Source organism: Rhododendron vialii, chromosome 13a (genome assembly GCF_030253575.1).
Source record: "Rhododendron vialii isolate Sample 1 chromosome 13a, ASM3025357v1".
In the NCBI taxonomy this organism is placed as follows: domain Eukaryota; kingdom Viridiplantae; phylum Streptophyta; class Magnoliopsida; order Ericales; family Ericaceae; genus Rhododendron; species Rhododendron vialii.
Genome location: NC_080569.1, coordinates 22079510 through 22093767, shown reverse-complemented (window position 1 = coordinate 22093767; position 14258 = coordinate 22079510). Strand labels below are relative to the sequence as shown.

Below are 14258 nucleotides of genomic sequence, written 5' to 3'. Positions count from 1 at the left end.
GACGCCGTTGTCCATGGCAGAAAATCTTGGGGCCCACGTTCTCTCCACTATCCAAAAGTTCCAGGCCTCATTGTTCGCGCAGCTGCCGCCCACGGCTATACCCACGTTCGTACTTCCACCATCGCGATATTGAGGAAAAAAGGAAAACCCAAAAATAGATCTTTCTGAAAGCTTCCCAAGATGTTGAAAGTAGTGTGTAAGTAAATCATAAACACAAGTAATTTAATTTGTTTGTGTTTTAACAGGGTAGCGGTATAATTCAACCTAATTGCTTTCATCTTTTGTTTCACAACTCTCTTCGGCTGCAAGAAGACCATCCACCCGTTCAAGAACTTCTACGCCAAGTAGATGAAGACCCTCAGGACCACCCTCCTCCACATCCTCCACCAATCCATGTCTTTTAACTCCCCCACCACCTCCTCCCCACCCACGTCGCCCTCGACCTCACATGTGCACTCTTATTACTGATTTAAAGTTGCTATCAGTCTGTGAATATATGGTTATATGTCATTTTGTTCTGGTTGTTATTTTGTCATGTGAATATGTATGGTATTATGTCATTTTGTTCGGTGAATATATATGGTTATATATTCAGGTCTATTAGACCACTGCGCGGACCAATTCAATAACGTAAATTTATTAGTTTTATTAGTTTTCATGTATAAATTTATTAGTTTTATTTGTCAAAGGAACTAATAACATTATATGTTCTCTTATTGAATTAGTTCACGCAGCGGCCTCTCAAAATACATATGGATATATCCATATATGAGAATATTTGTGACCATATATACATCTATATGGTTATAACATTATATATATATATATATATGAGCTTGTATTGACATAAAAAAAATATTTCAATTTGCATAGAGAACATATAACGTTGTATATGAGATTTTGTCCTGTAAAATTAAAAAGAAAAAGAAAAGAGGAATTAATAGCGTTTTATGTTCTCTTATTGAATAGGTCCGCGCTACGGCCTCTCAAAAGCACATATGGATGTATCCATATATTATCAAAAACAAGTCGAGAGGCCACTGCGCGACTAATTCAATAAGTGATGGACAATAGAGTATATAACGTTATATGTGAACTTTTGTCATGTGTAATATGCGATTTTCCTAGGGTTAGACATATAATATTATATCTCGTTTTTGAGATATATTAATGTTGTTTATGTTGTTTTGAATATGTATATATGTAGGTGGTTATGAGAATGCTATTCAGAGGTAGATAATCAAAATTTTGAAGGATCCGATGAAGGTTTTGATGAAGAAACTGGTGAAAAAATGAAGCTCGACCTCCTGTGACCTCATCAACATTCAACTTAGGATTCAAGGCGAGACTAAAAACAAGGATAATGGCGGCATGATATGTGAATATATAATGTTATTTTTTTGAGATATATAATATTGTTGGAAAGATATGATGTTATTTTGAGAACATATAATTTTATGTCATATTTTGTGAGACTTAGAGCTACAGAAGCTCAGACATAATATTATAGTATATTTTATTTTTTTGTGAGATTTAGAACTACAGAAGTTCACATATAATGTTATATGTTCTGTTCTATTTTTTGTGAGATTCAGAGCTGCAGAAGCTTAAATATAATGTTACATGTTTTTTTTTTTTGTTGCAATATTTAGATATTCAAAAACTCACATATAATGTTATATATTTTGTATGGACCAACATATAACGTTAAAGACTAAAAACAATAAAAACCAAAAAGAAATGTTGCATGTTAGAAAATTTTTGCCATACATATAATGTTGTATGTTAGGAAATTTTTATCATTCATATAACGTTAAAAAATCAATACAAGAAAAAAAAATAAAAAGAGAAATTTGTCACATATATAACGTTAAATGTTAAGTGTAGCGGGTTCAATAAAAAATCGAGAAAAATGAAAAAATACTTTTTTTGTAACAGATATAACGTTATATGTGGCGTGACGGCGGCGGCGGCTTGATTGCAACAAAAATGGAAAAAATGAAAAAAATATATTTTCGTGTTAGTCAAACAAGGCCCTTGTTTCTTAGATGGAGTATTTTTGTCATTAAAATTATTTGTTTCTTAGATGGAGTATTTTTGTCATTAAAATTATTAATGAACGTAGTGGGTTATGAAACTTAGAAATGAATTAGATGGGTTTGAAAACTGCGACAGTGAAGTTATGCAAAATTCTCCCCTTAAAAATAAACCTAAGTAGGGTCCCTAAACAAGATGCCGATTTATTTTTTATAATGGAAAGTACTCCACATTACTGAGAAAATTTTGTCAGAGTGTAATAACCAAATTAGATTTTTCTGAATTCACATGTTAACGTTTTTCGGATAGCAAAGCCAGACGGTGAAACTGTGATGAACAATCACGAAGCCAATAATAGGGACAGGCAAATCGAAGAAGACCCATCAAATCAAGGGCACCAGCAGCAGCCGGGATCTCCACCGATGGCCGCTTCCGCCATGGACGGCGTAGCAGCCACGGCTCTCCGGTCGGTCCTCCACCGCGTCCACCAAGCCGCCGAGAGGTCCGGCAGATCCTCCGACCGGATCAGAGTCGTCGCCGTCAGCAAAACCAAGCCCGTCTCTCTCGTCCGCCAAGTATACGACGCCGGCCACCGCTGCTTCGGCGAAAACTACGTCCAGGAGATCCTCGAGAAAGCGCCTCAGGTTATGAGGAAATTAAAATTTTTTTTTTAACTGAATTCTATGTGGGTTTTCTGCTTTATCTTTAATGGTAGACCCTAAATATAATTCTTATCTATAGCTCCGACAATCAAAGTCTATGTTTAGCATGGCCAAGAAAGACAGCATTTTTAGCACCAAAAGGATCTCGTTTCTTCATTTTAGTGCCACCCTTTACTTGAAAGTTATTTTTTTAAACTCGTATGCTTTCTCTAGAAACCTACTCTCTACGCGGGGGGGGGGGGGGGGGGGGGGTTGCATAGCTCTAATTGTCTGGTTAGGAGCGAATTTTTTTTGGTTGGTTTCTTTTAGGGAAAAATTTTAATCTCTTGGTTTTTGTAGAGATTCCAAGCACAATCTAGTTAGGGAATGAAAGAACTCCATTTGTGGGGTTTTTATTTGAGGTTACTGGGCAGTAAATTTATTGGCAACAAATGCAGTGGAAATTTAAATGTTGGTTGAATTTAAAGGAAGTGTTTTAACTTGTCGTGAGTGGCAACAAATGCAGCTTCCGGAAGATATTGAGTGGCATTTTATTGGCAATTTGCAAAGCAACAAAGTGAAGCCTCTCCTAAGTATGCTCTCTTTCTCTATTGCGCATATGCTTGATACATAGACATGTTGTTATGGATTGATTTCATTTGTCTAACTGTAAAACGAATGGGCCTCTGAATTGGGTATAATTAAGTTATGAGAAAATAAATAAGCAGCAGGAACAGTACCTCAAGTAATGAAGCATTATGGACTATATAAAGTGATTTTGACTTGCCAAGGAATCTTAAATTATGAGCATTGCTATGAAAATAACTTTAACCTATAGGTTTCAGATGAGACTTCTTTTGTGGTAGATTTCCTTTTGTTTTCTTCTCTCAAAATTATGCTGTGATGGGTTATTATGTTTAATATTTTACTTTCGGAAAGAGATATCAGTATTTTAAGCCAAGTGGAAGGATTCATTCAAGGAATTGACCCCTCTTGCAGGCTTGGGGTCTCTTGGGTTGTACTTTGAGTAGGTTTTTTTGCTAAGTTAAAGGATGGAGGAGGAGGCAACCGGGCATAGTAACCCTCCCCTGGGCATGAACATAGGGACTCCAGGCCCGCGGTGGGCCCCGGAAGGGGCCAAAAAGCCATAGCAATTACCGCCACACCAAGGGCTAGTGGACCACAATTGGGCTTTTCAGGAGGACCAAGTTCGAGAGGGCATCGTTAGCACGACTTGAACCTGTGACCTCCTAGCCATCCAAACCCTATGGGAGTGAGCCATAAGCCACCGGGCTACTAGTTAAATAAGGGAAAATGTGTATATTGATGTTAGAATTTAGTGGTGGAAAGATTGAAGCCAACAATTGGAAAAGTTATACTCCCTTGGTTCCAAATTGAGAGTCCCTTTTGAGGATTCCAACTATTTAAGGAGACATGCAATGATTACACCTACAATGCCTATTATTTCCACCATTACCCCTATATTCTACCGACTTTATAACACTTATATTCACCTTTGAGGTATTCTTTTGGAAAATCACCAAATTTTTCTTTCTATTTTTGGAAAAGGGCCATCATTTTGGAACCCAAAATGAAATAATGGACTCTCAATTTAGATTCGGTTCTTTTTTAAAAGTCAAGGCATGAGATGTTTGAGTTTTTAAAAACTATCCCATACGAAAACTATTTTAAGGGGCAGTGTTTGAAATTATGCTTTGCAATTTGATATTGGGATTCAGCTATTACAAGTCTTCTTAAAAAGTTTGAACTCCCAAGAGGTGCTACCAATACTGGACAGAGGGAGTATCCTTTAGAGCATCTCCGATCCCTACCCTTTTTTCCAGGGAAAATTAGGCATAAGGACAATAAAATAGTTTTCATTTAGGTGAAAGACAGCATCAAAATAGTTTTCAGTAGAAGTCCTTCAACTTTTTGGGTTGTTGAGCCACAAGGACAAAATATATTTTCACAAAAAAACTACCCTAGGGTAGGGTATCCTAGGGTAGGGTAGGGTACCCTAAGGTTTAGGCACTTTTATAAGATTTTAGGGTGTACTTTCCTATTATAGGGTTTTAGTGATTTAGGCACTTTCATAGGATTTAGGATTTTAGGCACTTTCATATGGTACCCTAGGGTTTTAGGCAATTTCATAGGGTACCCTAAGGTTTTAGGCACTTTCAGTTATTAGTGAACTTTTACTAGTTTTGCAGAAAGTGTATTTTAGTAATCATGCAACACACTTGTCCTTGTGTTTAGTTGCAAAATGTGTTGGTTCTTATGTTTGATTGCAAAATGTGCTTGTCCTTGAGCTCAAAAAATGTAAATATGAGGGATTTTTGGCTAAGTCTTCCTTTTTTCTACCCAAACCTAAAATTTGAGTAAAAACACTAAGGTTCATCTCCAATGACATACCCATTAACCTATCCATTTTGAGTTTACCCTTTCCCTTACTCAAATTTGGGGGGACCCAAATCCATACCCTTTTTTCTCGACACCTCTTTTCACTTCTTAATATTTACAAATGTGCCATTTTGACTTAAATTTTGGAGGAAAAAGCTGGAAAACACTAAATTGGGGTTAAAAAATGGGTGTAGCATTGCAGAAAATTCATTAGGATTCTTATTGGTTGGAACTACCAATTGTCTTGGTAAAAATTTGATATGTTAAAGGGTCTTCGCTGGAAACTCTCCCTATTCCTGAGGATGTGCTCCTTGTGTGATACCTTGGGGATCCGAACGAATTCCCTAATGCTCAAATTACTGCAGATCCTGCCAATTCTCCTCCGTCAAACAGGTAAATGTTACCTCCCCCCAAGGGTGACCTAGTGTAGGATGAGAGTAACCTCTCCTTTTCTTCGTAACGAGTGTTCCCTGAGCAGCAGATCATTAATGAGTGAATGTAGCTGTGATAGCAAAAGTTTCACTGAAATCGGAAATCAATTTTGACATACCCAAATAGAGCTTTTGACCCAAATTTTCTCTCAAATTTGGGTTAAAAAATGGGTCAGGGCTGGAGATGCTCTTACTTTGTTTGTCTTTTCCTTCTCCTGGTATAGTTTCCTTTTTGATACTTCTTTTTGTGACTTTGTTTGTGTCAAACAAGAGGTGGAGCATTTGTCTAGTATGACTCGTACAGGCCAGGCATTTGAAGTTTCTCGGTTACTTATTGTTTTTGTTGCTCAATTCTTCTCAATTGTGCATGTTTGTTATCTGTCAAGTGTGAACTGCCTTGTTCTAATTCTGGATGTTCAAGTCTTTTTATTTCTTATTCCATTGCACAGCTGGTGTGCCAAACCTGGCCATGGTGGAGACTGTAGATGATCAGAAGGTGAACACTGACTCCAATATGATATATTACAAGTTGTATTTTAAGTTCTCATGTAAGAGCAAAAGTTATCCTTCCTAAGCACCAAAAAAAGAAGAAGGAAAGAGCAAGTGTTTGGATTAGGTGTGATATTCTCATATTCTCAATTACATTCTTATTTTAAGAATGGAAGATGAATTTTCCGAGATGTAATTCTCTGCCCGTCCAGTTTTGTTTGTCTATATAGGGAATTCCAACTTTTTAAAAGGGCATGCATTTAGTGAACTCAAATTCAACTTTAACAATGTCCCTTTTTCTCCCCACTTTTAAGATTCTCTATACCATTATTAAGAGAGAGTTTTGGAAAAATATATGTTTTATGCTTTGACTTTTCAAGTCGAAAACATTTGGGGCATTTTAAAATGGAAAGATGGACAAACAGAGTGGGACAAAGGGAGAACTAATCATTAATGAAATAGGTGTTTAATTGGATTACTTGTGTCTCTTCCAGCTTTTGATTTACTAGTGAACATGCAGATTTTTGCTTTTTGTGTTTCTCAGATAGCAAATAACCTTAACCGTGTGGTGGAAAACATTGAAAGGAAACCATTGAGAGTCTTGGTCCAAGTAAATACCAGTGGAGAAGAATGTAAGTTACTGTTGTGTTTGATGGTTCCAAACATTTTAGCTTTTTCTGACCACTAACCCCTTAATCAAGTAAAAATGCCAGTGGAGAAGAACGTATGAGGATTTTTATTTTTCGCCTTGTTTGCAGCAAAATTTGGTGTCCATCCGTCTGGGTGCTTGGAACTTGTGAAACATGTTAGTATGGCCTGTCCAAACCTTGAATTTTGTGGCCTAATGACAATAGGGATGCCAGATTATACTTCAACACCAGAGAACTTCAAGGTGCTGTTTCTGCTGATATACATATCTTTTGGTTCTGTGGTTCTCAGTTGTTCCCTTGTTGTGAATATTTTTCTCTGGTTTCTCATGCTTTTAAAGTTTCCTGACACCATCAGTGTGTTGGTATCAGACGTTAGCAAGCTGTAGAAGTGAAGTTTGCGAGGCACTTGGAATTGCTGAAGAGCAGTGTGAGCTATCAATGGGGATGTCTGGAGACTTTGAGCTAGCTGTAAGTGAATTTCTGGTGCTTACTTGGAACTGGAACTTTATTGAGAAAATTCCCATGATGTTGGTAAATTTCTTTGTTGGAGGAAAAAAAAGACAGGAGGATGATGATAAATTTTTTCCTATTGTACCACGAAACTTAATTTTTCAAAGTGGCATATGTTGAAAACTTTTTGCTTCATCAGCCTGATCATGCTTGTTATAATATACTTCAATTGCAATTCATTGAAGTAGAGTTGCAGCAGAGAGTGGTAACCTAATGGATAGACTTGATGATTGGTGCAGGTTGAACTAGGAAGTACCAATGTGAGAATTGGATCAACCATATTTGGAGCAAGGGAGTATCCGAAAAAACAATCAAACTAGCAATCTGAATCTTCTCGCTAGAAGAGCGAACACCATCTTTGTGTTACCTTGTTTGGTGCAGTTGTCATGGTGAAGCTGTTTATTGTTGGGATTTCGGTTGATCTATTTCACAGCTTAACAGCTATATTTGATAGCGTAGGAAATTGTTCTGTTGTACTCTGCAGAGCTAGGCGTCCGAACTGAGCATTATACTAGCGGGTTTTTTTTTTTTTTTTGGAATAACAGGGTGCCCGGCCAGCTACGCCTAGTAATTTTTATAAAGTTGGATTTGATCTGAAATCAGTGGGGAAAGATTTGATTAGGAAATCTCCTGTGTTGTATTGCGGTGTGGAAGGATTACGTTGATATTGAAAGCTGGATCTCGTATTGCGCGGGGGAGAATATAAACTCATATGCATTCTTCTGAATAATAAGAATACAATTTGCAGAGGGAAAGGTTGAGCCTAAAGCTCCATTTTATCCGACAGGTTCAAACCAGAAAATTAAATAAAACCCAGTCTTAAACCACTTGGTAAACCAGGCATAGTGTTTCGAACAACTCTCAATCTTATAGATCGAAGTCTGATGATTGCATTATTAATCATCTTATTAACAACCTTAATAAAAGATAATCACAAAATATCAACAAATTGATCAAATCATCTCTCTATCTTCGAATAATTAAATAAATCCTACTATCATAATACGGAAAGAAATAACTTAACTTCCAAGCACAATCATCGGACCAAAAAGATTTATTCCCGTGTTGCTTGACATGGGGCTTCCACAGAGGATTATTCCACTCTAACCAATTAAGGACTGAACCAACTCGACTCCGACGAGTTAGAACCAGAACCAAGAACACTGTCTAAACGAGAAATACGTAGTTTCAACATGAAGTTCTTTTCCACTTTGACATGACAAAAATCCGTGGCATAAGTGAGAATGTACTTTGTCTCGCCATCCACAAAAGAGCAGTGGCATAGCCAAGAAGTGGCATTAGTGGGAGCACCTACTAAACACAATTTCAAGTAACAAAAATTTTACTCCACAGCCAATGACTGAGATAGGGAAAAAAAATTGCACTCAAGATAAGACCGAATCAAATATGTCCATCTAGTTTTTCTTGTTTATTTATTTTCCTTTCGAAGGAAACAATCGTCTTTAGTGAACTCTTTGCATATTTAGCTTAAAGAATTATTTTTTTGAAGTTTAGATGAGAAGAAATCGTAAAGTCAACAAAATTGCCTCATTCCAAAAAGGACCAATGAACAAATACTAAGCAAACAATCCCTCATTTTTGTGCTACGTCTAAAAAAATGATTCTCTTGAATTACCTATCTGTTATGTTCTGAAGAAGGAAACGTAAAGTTTTAAGTGCGAAGTATTTAATCAAAGACGCAAATTAGTTCAAATATTTGAGATGAAAAAAATTGAACATTGCAGTGGAAGCATGTGCCTCCGTGGGCATATGCTCCCTCCGCCATTACATAAGAGAAAGTGCTCGCATGACCACAATGCTCAACATCACGATCCCATAACCATGTGCAGCCCAAGAGAATACGACAATTTAAGAGGCATAATGTTACACCTCAATGTCTACCGATAGCGGATGTGACAGAGTTGTTTGTCGACCTTCAGCTTGGTAATTGGGGAACCAGGCCTATGATACGGCTTGGGATGTACTCTACTTTCAAAACCCAAATGTGTTCACAGCTTCTTCAGATGCAACATTTTTCTGCAACTTCCGGTGTCAAATCACTAAAAATATGACCGCGTTGCAACTCTTTGGCATCATTCATGTCTTCTTTTTCTTGCAGCGAATAGAAGACGAATAATGTCAACCACATTATCTTGCAACTCTTCCTCGGGTTTGAAAACAAGCGGGTTATGAACTACTTCATCAAGCTTTGACTTCTCGCATTCTTGGGCATGTAGATTAGCTTCATTCTGCAGTACAGAAATGTTGACGTCCAATTTCACGCCACCACTTGCAAATCAAATAGTAGAACAACAATTCATGCATCGCATGGACTCCTGGATTTACTGTTCTTCAAATAAAACCCGAGTCAAAGCTGTCAAAAGTCAATTTCCACACTCTGTTGCAATTAAAATTCAACCTTTCAAAAGCGACATCTTTTTGCCATAACAAGCGGAGAAGCAATGGCAGGTAAAAATCGGTGCGCAACAAGCAAATGGCTTAATTAATTGGTCCATTAAGCTTGGGAGAAGGACAATCTCGAGCTTGAAGTCCAAAACCTAGACAATTAAAGCATTTTCACTTAAAATTACCTCCAAATGATGCCGGAAAAGATGATGGAATAGCATGAGAAGGCCAGTTTAGGAGCTTTGCTAGAAATGGGATCCACAGTTTTCTTGTTTCTCTTAACAGCATCAATTGACGAATGTACAGGAGCACTCTTTCGAACCTCTTCCTTTATTTGAAGGGCGACTTGGACAGCGTCTGCCATATGGTGAAGTTCATTGGCAACCAATCTACAGGAGATTTGTGGATTTAAACCCTAACGATACATGGAGATCATAACCTCTTCATTCCATATAAACTTCAATCTAGTCGCCGAACTATAGAACAATCTAGTGTACTCCTCACAAACTTCCTTCGTTGTGTCATCTGAGTAAACTGTAAACGAGCACTGTGCTTGTAACTTCATTTCCACCCATGTAAGAAATGAGAGAGACACACACAAAAGAGCTGAAGGCCTGCTTTTAAACAACTCTCAATCTTTATTAATCAAAGTCTGATGATTACAACCCAAACCATCTTATTTATAGGCTAAAAAGACCTTAAGAAACTGATCAAATCCTATCTCTATACCTATATCTTCATGTAAACCAATCCTATCTTAATATGAAAACAAATAAATAAACTACCAAGCACAATTATTGAACAAAAAAAGATTTATTCAGCTCCAACCAATTAAGGGCTGCACCACCACGTAGTAACCACTTCCCCTTCCGATGGCTAGGCTGCTGCTGCACTGTGGTATAGTATAATGCATAATACTCCGTCCCATTTTGTTAGTCCGTTTTGGAATTTTCAACTTCAAGGGGACATGAATAATGCATGTCCCCTCAAAAAGTTGATTTCAATTTCCATTATTCTCCTTTAATTCTCACTTTCAAAATTATTTTTAACCATTTATGACGGTTAGTTTTTCCAAATCTAAACATCTTTTTTTTCTTTGATTTTTCAGATAGGACTAACATTTTTGTAGATCTCAACATGGAACAGGGGACTAATAAAATGGGACGGGGGTAGTATACTATACTTGACAGTTATCGCGGGAAATTGACAGTTATATGCAGTGCTGCACTCATACCTTTTCACTCTAAATTAGATGTCTTCGTAAAATCTGGAGCATTGTAGAAGCAGCAGAGTTCTCTGCCTCCTTTACTCTTGGCTTATCCTTTCCTGATACCGCGTATGGCTCACTACCAATATCAATTTGAACAGAACATATGAATCTCCTTTCATGAGCAGGCCCGGATTCCTTTTCAACCCTATGGTTCCAGAAGACCAAAAAGTATGAGAAAAAGAAAGGAACGAAATTTTATTCAGATATACAACACTTGTTGAAGCTAGGCCAGAGTTCAAAATGTAATGAATGCTTAGTCTATGAATACTTATTAAGTGTCTTTTGATTTCTATTTTCATAATGTTAATTATGTTTTTGTTTTTTAATCCTAATTTGACAGAAATACTTCATAAAGTTTTCGTATGTAACTTATAACATATAAATGAATACATAAACCTAAATATGCGAATACTGTATTTGACTTGTACAGTTGTACTTAATGCGTAGGCGTCCTAGTTCTTGAAAAAGTAACACATTGTGTCCGTATCCGTGTTTCTTAAGGGTAATAAGCAAATCCACACCTATAAGTTGGCTTGGCTAACTGCTTCTTCTCACAAAACTGATTCAGCTTCTGCTTTGCAACTTCAATCTCCCCAACTTGGTTGAGTACAAGTGGAATTCCGTTCAACAAACTTTTGTCATCCACGGTTTCTGTCATTTTATTCATAGCCTCTTTTACACCATTCCTTGGTAAATCCTTTTGACTTGAATACGTTGAGGCAATAATTCCCTTCATCATCTCTTTACCATTGGCGGTTTCTGTCAACTTCGACACGGCCTGTTTTGCAGCATCAATCTTTGCTGAATCCTTTTGACATGAATATCCGCAAGCAACAAACTCCCCGTCTACAAAAACACAGGCGGTGTTTTCTGAATCGTTTTTCCTGTACTTGATTTCCACTTGTTTTCTCTGTTTTTGGCATAACTCGTACAGCACGCTAACCGGCTGTGGTTGTTGCTTTAAGTCTTCAAGCATAGCGATAGGTTCAAGAATACTCCTGAAAATCTACGTAAGAATATAAACATCCACAGCCATCACATCATAAAAACTACAACCATGAAAATGACATGTACAACGTTGTATTGCTCACCAACCAGAATTCTTTCAAATCACAACTACAATCAACAAAAATAGCTGCAGCAATGGACTCAACAAGGTCTGCCAACAGCTTTGGTGCCTTCAAACGATCACCGTACGTGACTGCATCATCATGCCGGACTTTCGAAGCAAACTCCTCAATCTGTATAATCGTAAGACTTGAAAACAAGTGTCAGTACATATGTATAATGGACGAAATTTGCTTTTATTTATGCATCCATCAAACAGATTTCAAGCAAGAATAAAGGCTTTCTGACTTGTATATATCACGCTCCATATGTGAGTTGGAGCGTAGCCTTAATTGGATTTTATTCCAAGCATCCTTGAGATTAATGATAAGGAGAAAATTCTCCTACCATGGGATTGGAATAGTACTCTATAACTTGCAATTTGACTATGGGTACTGAAGTGCACCGATGGTTCACAAACCGGCTTGTGGAGCCCACTTAGTGATCCAAATCCTGTAATAATTTTAAAATAATTTTTCAGATTGTCCTACAAAAAATCACGTTCACATATTATGAATGGAACATTGGATCAAGTACTTACAGTTATCTTTACCAAAAAAAAGTACGTACAGCTATCTGATCAATATATCTTTTGTAGGACCACTCAAAAAATTATTCTAAAATTATTGGATAGTTTGGATCATTTAAGTGACACCCCGAAGCAGGCCGCACACGCCGATCTGTGCACCATCGGGGCACTCCAGTCAGTACCCAAAGAAATATGGGTACGTATATCTTGTATCTTGTGTGTTTTGGCTGAGGGAAGAGCAGAAACTTCTCAGCGAGGGGCCGTGAGAGAGTAAACATTGCTCATATAAAAATAACTATGTGACTGAATCATCGATCTCACATTCAAACTGTGGAGAAGCTGATTGCATCTACGTCATCTTTTTCTTCTTTTCATCAAAATTCTTCATTTTCCTAGTTCAGCTAGACCAGAAGAACCTAAGAAGTAACAATGCTAGCTCCGCGTATCTGAAAACTGTCATTAAAGGCCACAAAAAATACTGAAGAATCAATTCTTTTGGCCTTCGATGTAACATTTTTCTGTTCTGATCCAGTTTTCTTGAGTTTACGGCACTTCCCCTTCGAAAGATGAACCTCAAAATTGCTCCATAAAAACAGAAACAAAACGTAGTTTTTGAGATAGATAAAGGAAACCTCTAACTTCTTTAGTGTTCTAAACTTCTAAGAGAAAGTTTCATTACAGGGGGAAAAAAATAGTACAGATCCATGCAATAGTTTTATAGTATGCATGAAATTAAATTCGACAATGATACATTGAATACCTTAGCCTCAACAGCAGGTGCATTAATCCGAATATATTGATGAAACCCGTGTCTTACAGCCAATCTTGCAAGTTTCTCAGTACTGATATTGGCTGCACGTATCCGCGACAGTTGGCCAGGCTCGAGATCAGGATAAGTATGGTAAACAAACATCGAAAACGTAACGCAGATTATGGCATCACCAACAAACTCGAGGCGTTCGTAGGAACGCGAGTAAGGCCACGAAGAATGGGTCAAGGCCTCTTGCAATAGATCCTTGTTCCGGAAGTTATATCCTAAAATCCTTTCCATTGCAGACAATGAGTTCTCCGCCGCAGCTGCCGCATCGCAGCCGCAAGTGGTTGATGCGGATACATATGGTATGTGAGTGCCGTTAGACGTCTTCAATCTTTTCGCCGCGGTTTCGATATCTTCTGTGGTTTGATTGGCGATTTGGTCTTCTTCAGAGCCTGAATCTTCCATTGCTGGTGACTGCTAAGGAGAAGATTAATGCAATTATCAGGGACAATGGAAGACAAAAACTGTGAGGTCCTACTACGTCGTCGTACCATACTTTAGGACTTAGAAATGCTGACGTGGGCGTGAGGACTCCTAGGTTACTACTATTATATAACAGAATCCTTGGAACAGGGAAAGTTACCAAAATTTAGATCTTTGTTTGAATAATAGATCAGGTTGGAAGTGGAAGACTCATTCACCAAGCCAACAACTGTAGGTTCACCGTCCCAGGCAGGGCGTGTTTGCAATAATGGGGATACAACTTTAACTTGAGATTCGGCCGTAGATTTTAGATTTCATTCATTTTTTTAGAATTTGTGTTGCAGAATCCTAAAAGCTACTCAGACCCAATTTCGAAATTTTGAGAATTTCTTTCCTTTTTTTCAGGTTATCAGAATCTGTAGATTCTAAAAATCAATTTCGTAAAACTTTTGACAAACATTCTAAATTAATTAGAAGCTAAAATCTAAAAATCTGTCAAAATGATCTTTCGCAAATACCCATATAGAGCATGTTTGTGAAAAAAATTC

The 14258-nt window shown here is 37.5% G+C and overlaps 2 protein-coding genes across 4 annotated transcripts; one reads left to right on the top strand and one right to left on the bottom strand.

Annotated features, from left to right (window-relative positions):
• The first annotated feature begins 2239 nt into the window (after positions 1-2239).
• Positions 2240-7784, top strand: LOC131315253 (uncharacterized). Of its 2 annotated transcripts, none has more exons than XM_058344397.1 (7): positions 2240-2681; positions 3205-3271; positions 5959-6005; positions 6543-6630; positions 6757-6890; positions 7018-7116; positions 7398-7784. In XM_058344397.1, the coding sequence occupies exons 1-7, from the start codon at positions 2370-2372 to the stop codon at positions 7476-7478; spliced, it is 828 nt and encodes a 275-aa protein (XP_058200380.1). In that variant the 5' UTR covers positions 2240-2369; the 3' UTR covers positions 7479-7784. The 2 variants fall into 2 exon arrangements, 1 of the variants encoding a protein (XP_058200380.1); XR_009196654.1 differs by having other exon boundaries at positions 2274-2681; positions 7004-7116; positions 7398-7451.
• A 2504-nt stretch (positions 7785-10288) lies between these two features.
• LOC131315252 (ribonuclease 3-like protein 2) lies at positions 10289-13861 on the bottom strand. Of its 2 annotated transcripts, none has more exons than XM_058344395.1 (4): positions 13231-13859; positions 11926-12075; positions 11356-11840; positions 10289-10979 (listed from the first exon to the last, which is right to left on the bottom strand). In XM_058344395.1, exons 1-4 carry the CDS (start codon positions 13690-13692, stop codon positions 10808-10810), a joined length of 1269 nt encoding a protein of 422 aa, XP_058200378.1. In that variant the 5' UTR covers positions 13693-13859; the 3' UTR covers positions 10289-10807. The 2 variants fall into 2 exon arrangements, with proteins under 2 accessions (XP_058200378.1, XP_058200379.1); XM_058344396.1 differs by having other exon boundaries at positions 10295-10979; positions 11356-11832; positions 11930-12075; positions 13231-13861.
• Positions 13862-14258: the final 397 nt, after the last annotated feature.